At 33.1% G+C, this 9,037-nt stretch overlaps 1 protein-coding gene across 1 annotated transcript in view; it reads right to left on the bottom strand.

Annotated features, from left to right (window-relative positions):
* Positions 1-5,456: 5,456 nt before the first annotated feature.
* LOC117179005 (nose resistant to fluoxetine protein 6-like) overlaps positions 5,457-9,037 on the bottom strand; it is a 13,224-nt gene continuing 9,643 nt past the window's right edge. The window contains exons 6-9 of the mRNA XM_033370619.1: positions 8,684-8,807; positions 8,202-8,391; positions 7,879-8,021; positions 5,457-5,753 (exon numbers count right to left, since the gene is read on the bottom strand). Of these exons, the coding sequence (XP_033226510.1) occupies positions 5,457-5,753; positions 7,879-8,021; positions 8,202-8,391; positions 8,684-8,807 (754 nt within the window). The remainder of the gene's footprint in view (positions 5,754-7,878; positions 8,022-8,201; positions 8,392-8,683; positions 8,808-9,037) is intronic.

The raw sequence follows: 9,037 nt of genomic DNA on the forward strand, positions 1-9,037 counted from the left end.
ATTTAAGATCATACTATTTTTCATTTGCGTAGGTTAACGTAGCGTAGTTCTGTAGAAAAACGGGTTCCTAACTTTACTTTTTTCTGTATCTTATTTCGCTTTAATATATAAAAAATACTCATATGCAATTTAATTATATATAATCTTAAGCTTCAGACCACATATATTTAAATTATATTTTTATAGTTATAAATATGAGTACTTACTTCGCATAGACTTGAATTTGAATTCGGTTCCCATTTGTCGCGTCTACAAATTATGATCCACGTAGACAATCTTTCTCTTTGTCCTAGTGGAAAACGGTAAAGTTTAAATTGAGCGGCTGAAAGTAAAAACGGAACATATAAAATTTGGGAGTAAAAGTGGAACAAACATTTTTCGGAGTAAAAAGGGAACAAACAAATCTTCCGAGTAAAATCGGAACAAAATTTCTTCCGGGTGAAAATGCGACATACTAATTCTCCGAGTAAAAACGGAACAAACGAGCGCGCGTTGGAGGGAGAGGATGTACGCACAACTGTTAGGTGGGGATAGAGGCTTGAATCGTGCCCAGCTTTGGATTATAATTTGATAAAGACTCAAGAGTCCCCAATCAAAAACAATAACAAAAAAGTAAAACACAATCGTTTACAAAAATAAATGATAACCGCTATTCTGATTACAAATTTAATTAATCTAATTATTACTTTTCACGGAAAAAATCGACATTTTTAATAACTGAAAATCAAAGTTTCTTGGAAATATAAATTACAATTACAATGTAAAAAAATGTTTTATAAATCAATTTTGATACCTGACAGTCTTTTTGAACTTGCGTTAGAAAAAGTAGCACAGCATTATTTAATTTAGAAAAACCTCGAGCGGTAAAGTCACTCCGCATCGTAAAAAGGAGCTGTCAAAAGATACGAAAATACAATAATGTGTATTTTACAACTCGTATAACCAAACGTACGACCGAGCTCCCTAAACCATAAATTTTTTATAACATAATTTCCGATTTTTATATTATTTCGCTATTTTTGTCGAAAAATAATACATTTTCAGGATTGACAGGGGAAAAAATTGTCTGATACAATAATAATTGTTTAAAAAACTGAAAATGAGTTTTAAAATAATTTCAAGCTTTAATTTCACCGTATAATAATCATTAATGCTGAATACGTTTTTTAAAAGTCGTCTTTGCCATGCTCAGAAATCACCCAGGGAGGGGCAAATTATTGATTTGCCCCCTCTGAAATCGAATGATTAAATTTATCAGATAGTTTGAATTTTTCCAAAAAATCTACCTAGAATCTTTGTGAAATAATTGACGTCTTTGTGAAATCTTTTTAATCCATATCTTTAGGAAATCATTGAAATCTTTTTCGAATATTTAAAATATTTGGATATATTTGTGAAATATTGGGAAATATTTGTGAAACTGTTAAAGTATTTGAGAAATCATTGAAACCTGTTAAATCTTTTAAATCTATCCGAAATCTTTGCGAAACCTTTAAAATCTTTGTTATTTCTTTGGGAAAACATTGAAATCTTTGCGAAATCGTTGAAAATCTTTGCAAAAGCATTTTTTGTTTAAAGTCATTGACGTCTTTGTCAAATTTTTTTAATCTGCCTGAAACCTTTACGAAATATTTGAGATCTCTGTAAAAAATAGTATTAAACTATCCGAAATCTTTGCGAAATTTTTGTAAAATCTTTAGAAAATCATTTTTTGTGAAATCATTGGGAAATCACCTATGGCTTTGTGAAATCTTTTGAATCTATCCGAAGTCTTTGTGACATTTTTCTGATATTTTAGAAAATCTTTGAAATATTTTTGAAACATTTGTGAGATTATTAAAATCTTTGTGAAATCATTGGTATACCATTTTTTTTATATTTAAAAAAATGATTCTAATCTCTGTGAAATCTTTGAAAATCCATTGAAATCTTGTTAATCTATCCAAAATCTTTTCGAGATATTTAAAATCTTTACGAAATCTTTGATATCTTTGGGAAATCATTTAAAGTCTTTGAAAATGTTTTTGAATTATTTGTGAAATTTTTTAATCTTTGTTAAATTATTGGCAATTAATTCATGCATTTACGAAATCTTTTAAATGTATCGAAAATCTTTGTTAATTTTTTGCGAAATATTTGAAATATTTTGAAATATTTTGAAATATTTGAGAATATATGTAAAAATGATTAAAATCTTTCTGTTATATTTGAATAATCATTAAAGTCTTTATGACACTTAGATATATCTGAAATCTTAGCGAGATTCTTTCAATCTTTAGGAAATCATTCTAATATTTGCGAAATCTTTCTGAAATCTTTCTGTAATCTTTGGAAATCTTTGGAATTTTGGAAATACTTCTGAAATATTTGTTAATATTTGTGAAATTATTGTAATCTTTGGGAAATCACTGATTTCTTTGTAAAATCTTTTAAACCTATCCAAAATGTTTGCGAAATATTTATAATAGACATGTTTCCACAATATTTGTAGTATTTTTGAAATATTTTTGCATTCATTAAAATCGTTGCGAGATTATTGAAATCTTTGTACAATATTTGAAGTATATCGGAAATTTTTATGAAATAATTGAAATCTTTGTGAAATTTTTAGGAAACCAATGAAGCCTTTGTAAAATCTTTTAAACGTATCCAAAATATTTGCAAATTTTGTGAAATCTTTGAAATCTTTAAGAAATCATTGGAATCTTAGTCAAATCTTTTGGAAATCCTCACAAATATTTGCGAAATATTTGGTAACATTTGTGAAATTATTAAAATCATTGTGAAATCTTTGACAATATGAATTTTATACCTGTATTTATAATTATTTTTTATTATTTATGTGAAATTTTTAACTAGAACCAACCCCCTTGTATTGTGCCTGGAAACTGACTGATATAATACAGTGAAATTCCACTAATTCGAATCACGAGACCTGGTTTGTGTCACATTCACGGCGAAGTATTTTTAAACTAATTTTCAGTTTATTTAAAAATTAATATTTGCTTTAAACACTTTTCCCCCTGTCAATCATGAAGATGCATTATTTTTCGAATAAATGATACCGTTCATGAAGATGAACAGTCAAATCTGTAATTTAACATATTTTTTAATTGTTGAAACAAACTCGTTTTATGCTTGTCGCCTACACGGACTAATTTTTTACGTGTATGTCCATTTGATATGAATCCTTTTGACCAGTTTTAGATAAACAAATATTCGAAGACAAAAATAACGAAATAATATGAAAATCGGAAATTATGAAATAAAAAATCTATGGTTTAGGGAGCTCGGTCGTACGTTTGCTTATACGAGTTGTTGCAAAATACATATTATTGTATTTTCGCATCTTTAGACAGCTGCTTATTATGATACGGTGTAACTTTACCGCTCGAGGTTTTCCTAAATTAAATAATGCTGTGCTACTTTTTCTAACGCAAAGTTCAAAAACACTGTCAGACATCAAAATTGAATTATAAAACACTTTTTTACATTGTTCATCATTTTTATCCTTTGCTGAACTACGCTACGCATATTTCTTTATCATTACACAGTTTTGTTCATATTTCGCTTTGAGTAATTGTAATTTATATTTCCAAAAAACTTTGATTTTCAGTAAGTAAAAATGTCCATTTTTTCCATCAAAAGTAATAATTAGATTAATTAAATTTGTAATCAGAATAGCGGTTATCATTTATTTTTGTAAACTATTGTATTTTGATTTATTGTTATTGTTTTTGATTTGGGACTCTTGAGTCTTGATAAAATGATAATCCAAAGCCGGGCACGGTTCGAGCCTCTATCCCCACCTAACAGTTGTGCGTACATCCCCTTCCTCCATTCGCGCGCTCGTTTGTTCCGTTTTTACTCGGAGAATCAGTATGTCGAATTTTTACCCGGAAGAAATTTTGTTCCGTTTTTACTCAGAAGATTTGTTTGTTCCCTTTTTACTCCGAAAAATTTATGTTCCCTTTTTACTCCGAAAAATTTATGTTCCATTTTTACTTCCAAATTTTATATGTCCCGTTTTTGCTTTCAGCCGCTCAATTCATCCTCGATTCTATTTTTACAAAATGGAGCAATACAGAAGACCATTTTCCTTATATTCTAAACTTAACAACATCACCATTCCCGACAGATACCCTCGCCACGCCTCCACGACTTCTTAGCAAAGCTTTGCGGTAAGGTCATTTTTACAAAGCTGGATTTGCGCATTGGCTTATCACCAGATTACAATAGCCCCCGAGGACTCTCCGAAAACAGCGGTGATAACTCCCTTCGGGCTATTCATCGCGCGCTCGGGGACCTGCACTTTGTGTTCGCTTACATTGACGAAATACTCGTTGCCTCCTCGAAACCAGTGGAGCATGAGGGTCATCTCGAGATGATGTGTCAACGTCTCGAGGATTTTGCCTTTCGCATAAATGTCGCAAAATGCCAGTTTGGGAAAAGCGAAATCGAGTTTCTAAGTCATCTTATTAATCGCGACGGGTTGAAACCAACCCCTGAGCGAGCCCAGGCAATCGCACAATTTCTAAAACCTAAAACAGTCGTTGAATTGCGTAGGTTCCTGGGCATGGTTAACTTTTATCGGCGCAGCTTACCTTATGCTACAGAATTTCAGGCTCCACTGCACCAATACCTGTGCGACTCTCGCAAGGACAATAAAAGAGAGATCGCGTGGACTCAAGAGGCGGAAGGGGCATTCGCACGGTTCAAAAAAATCTGACGAGTGTCACTCTCTTAGCAGACTACGCCGATGAGGCAGAGACTCGTCTAGTGACAGATGCCTCCGACTCGGGTATGGGTGCCTCTTTTGAAGAAGAGTTTGAAAAAATTTGGAAGCCGCTAGTCACTTTCTCTCGAAAATTTACACCAGCTCAGTGGCAGTTTAGCGCGCACGATCGGGACGAGCCCCTTATTTACGTGCTGCGGCAACGTTCCGAGCAGGCTTCACCCAGACAACATCGTCAACTGTAATTTTTCACCCAATTTTCAAATCAGATCGAATACCAACCGCGCTAGAGAATGTAGTGGCAGACTCCCTCTTAACGGTTGATTCGTTGCAGTTGTCACAGACAGCTGATTCAGAACTAAAAGAAATACTTTCGCACCCCAAGTGCTCTCTCAACTGGAAAAAGATTCGATGGGCTTCTGACCACACAACACTCGGCGGTGATCTCACCAGCGAAACATTACGACCTTACATTCCGTTGGTCCTCTTCCAGAGAGCGAGGAATGCTGATACTGTTTCACGATAATAGACTGTATTTCACGTTGGCCTGAAGCAACTCCTCTAAAGAATATCGAAGCGAAGATGGTGTGTTGCGCTTTCGTTGATAGTTCGGTATCGCGATATGGCTTACCTGAAACCGTGACTATGGACCAAGTCAGTCAATTTGGATCCCGACTATTCACAGCCCTACTACAATTGATGGACTTCAACCGTATTCGCACTACACTCTAATATCTAGCCGCAAATGGCATGCTAGAACAGTGGCATCGTTCTTTGAAAGCGCCACAATGTGCCATGCTACCAAAGATTGGCACCCCTCCCTCTCATCAATCTTGTTGGGTCTGCGGTCTAATGTCATGGATACTGGCTTATTTATCCCTTGCGGAATACCTTTACGGCACCACAGTGACACTTGCCGGAAAATTCGTGCTTCCAGAGGATTTCTCTCTTGATCCGCAAAGTGTTTCTCGAAGAATTCCGAGAGCACGTGCAGAAAATCAAACCTGCTCCAATCGCTCTAAAATTCAAACGAAAAATTGTTGTCTACAAAGATCTCAGCTCATGTTCGCACGTTTTTCTTTTATTGGAGCCAGCTATTAGGCTCTCGAACGTCAATATACCGGACCTAATAAAATATTATAGCGTTGTTCTGGTATAATGTATAAGATTGACGTAAATGGATCGCCGCGACGTGTATCTATCGAAAATATAAAATTTGCCTATTTTTTGCAAGAAGATATTGTCAGCTCATCGACAAGCGCTGCACCCACACCGGAATTGGGTAAAACTATTCCACCAATTCAAGTCTACGTCAACACGAAGAGAGTTACTTTCTCAGTTCAAATTTTCCCAACAATGCAGTTTTTACTATTATATTGCGCATGAAATTATTTTGTTTATCTGTTTAATTTTTTGTTTTGTTTCATCAACTCTTTTTATTGGCCTTGGTAAGAGCGCATAAATATGTGTAGCTGTGCAATACGTATGATCGTGTATCTCCACGCAATATGGTATGTTGATTATTGTGTTTTCTCTTCGTTTCCCCTTCTTTTTTGTGTATGTCGTAAATTATATTTCGAGGTTTATTAACTTAAATTTATAAATATTATGTCTCAAATCCAAATGCTATTTTAGGTATAAGCACAAATTGTATTTACTTTTTGTTTGGTTTTTTCCGAAGATATCATTAACACTCGGGGTTTTGTAGATGACCCATTATATTAAATTTACTGGCAAATACCTAAAAATAGAATGGACAGATCGCCATCATGCGTCCACAGTCGCAACCCCTTCAGGCTCATCGCACGATAGCCCCAAGGACCCTCATAGTAAATGACCAAAGCGCCAAAGTTCTCCCATTCCGACCCGTTCGCCATGACAGGTGGCACGGAAGTACGTGATAACTGGGCGCGCACCGTTTAAACGACACAACAACGGCATCACAATATACTATTTGAATCTAATATTAGCCCAAATCCACTTCGTAGTTGAACTTTGGTTAAAAATAAATTCTTCTCACTCTTTTCTTTCATTTTTCTTTCACTTCTCACTTACTTCTTCCTCTTTGCTGGCATTTTACGTGCCGCTTATCTTAGTTCAATAATGTGATATTTTAATGCTGCTCCGCGGGCAGATGGCGTGCGCTTGTTCTGTCTATTTCAGATCAACATATTTTTTGTTCAACATTTCAAAATTAGCAGGAAAGTAGTAAAGTGGTTAATTATGAAACTTGTGTTCAATATTTCTCTTCATACATAAATACTGCAGAACGTTTGCTCAAGAACAAATCACTTCTTTAAATTATTTATATCGTACTTTTATTCGCTTGGCAGCGTTCATTCTATACTATAATACAGACTATAATACAGACTATAATACAGAATATAATACAGATTTTTCAGGCTACTGAATACTATATACTGAAGATGTCTCGATTTTGAAGGTACCTCGGTGACTGTATTTTCGTTATTTTATTTATAAAAAACAGAAAAGGTTACTAATTATGTTTTGATCGTTTTTATGAAATTAAAATATGGTTTGTTTGAGAAATATCAGATAGTAAATATTATATAAATTATTATTTTTTATTATTATAGTTTAATGATTATCAATTCGGTTCCTTCTTCGGAGAATCGTATTTCTTAATAGCTAGTATAATCCTATTTATAGACTTCACTGTTCTTTTTTTACGTTTTTCCATTTTCAATAGTACATTTCTTTGAACCGTTTTCTGCCTCTCGAAATTGATTTCGGGATTCGTAATTGTCCCTTTTGTTTCCCCGGAAAATCATTTTCTCCAAAATCATAATTGGTGATTCGAAAAAGATACTAAAGAAAAAGGCTACCGCTACTGTCAGTACTATTTCACTTAAAAAGGAGTTAAACTGAAAAACGATAAGATTGATCAATATTACAGAATTTTCCAGCATTATTTCAGTCATTTACATAATATCAAGTATAAAAGAGTGAAGGATAAGATAGACAATATGTAAATTATTTGAACGGCACACTTCAAGAAATTAACTTTTGAATTCAAAAATAAGAGTAGGTTTTCATAAATTGTTAATCAGCTATTAAGAATAAATCAAATAATATTAAAGGAGCTCGTAAATATATATTTTTGAAGGGGAAAGTAAACATACCATTTGAAATTCCGAAAAATAGTCAGCAGTTCTGGTAGTATTCACTTTTGCAATTTGTAAAGTAGCATGGACGATATAAATGCAAAACGATATTCTGCTGAGCGGCAGAAAAATCGGCAATGACATTATTTCTGTCACATAACCTGAAATAATTTATAAATAATTTATAACATCACTCTTATTACTGGAGTGGCGAAAAGATATAATGAAGGCTTAGGAAGGGGAGGATAAGGAGAATTTGTTTGTAACTAAAACAAAAAATGGGAGCAAAAGGGGATCTGATGGCCAACAAATAGTTTTTTATAACTAACGACGTAACTTACCACCGTATCCATAAATTGAAGCAAAGACAACCCAAGCAACTCCAATGGCCCACATTGGCCTCGAAAACATTGCAAAAGTTGTTTCGAAAGTTAGATTATATTTATAACTTTCTTCGAGGCAAACTCTTTGTCCCATAATGCAAAAAATAAAGCAACCGATTGCTCCTAACCATCCGTAAAATACACTTGTCTGAAACAAAAGACAATTATTTAATAATTAATTTAATATGTTACGATATCTTATATCTACATACTCTCTAAATTTGAATCAGTTAAAATGTTTACTAACTTTAATTAGTGGCTCAATTCTAGCTATGAATCAGTCGTTTTTACTGATAAATTAGTAAACAATAACTGTTTCATAGCTAGAATTGAGCCATTGATTGAAATTAGTAGAAATTTAAACTAATTCAAATGTAGAGAGTATGTACTTGAATTTTTACATATATTATTTATTTGGAAAATATTTACAATAAACTTACCTTACTAAGCTTCGCAGGGTTTGAATGTATTATATATCCAAGATATATTCCAATAAGCCAGGAACTTGCTCTTGTGTGAGAGACTGTATAAAAGAATCGAAATGAATCCTTTATGACAGAGACCCTAAAATTGTTATTAATTTGAATTGAACGAAACACTCAATTGTTATTATTAGAAATTATATTCAGTATTATAATATAATAATTGCATAAATAATTATATATATTTTGTGTATTTTTCTATAAGTATTCTATATTACAGTCTGTCAAGTTAAAGCGTGGGTAACTTTTTTGGTAAAATATTTTATTTAAACGCATGTTTCTACATGGAATTACATTTGTCAAGGTGTCGAG

The sequence above is a fragment of the Belonocnema kinseyi genome, chromosome 1, assembly GCF_010883055.1.
Source record: "Belonocnema kinseyi isolate 2016_QV_RU_SX_M_011 chromosome 1, B_treatae_v1, whole genome shotgun sequence".
Lineage (NCBI taxonomy): Eukaryota > Metazoa > Arthropoda > Insecta > Hymenoptera > Cynipidae > Belonocnema > Belonocnema kinseyi.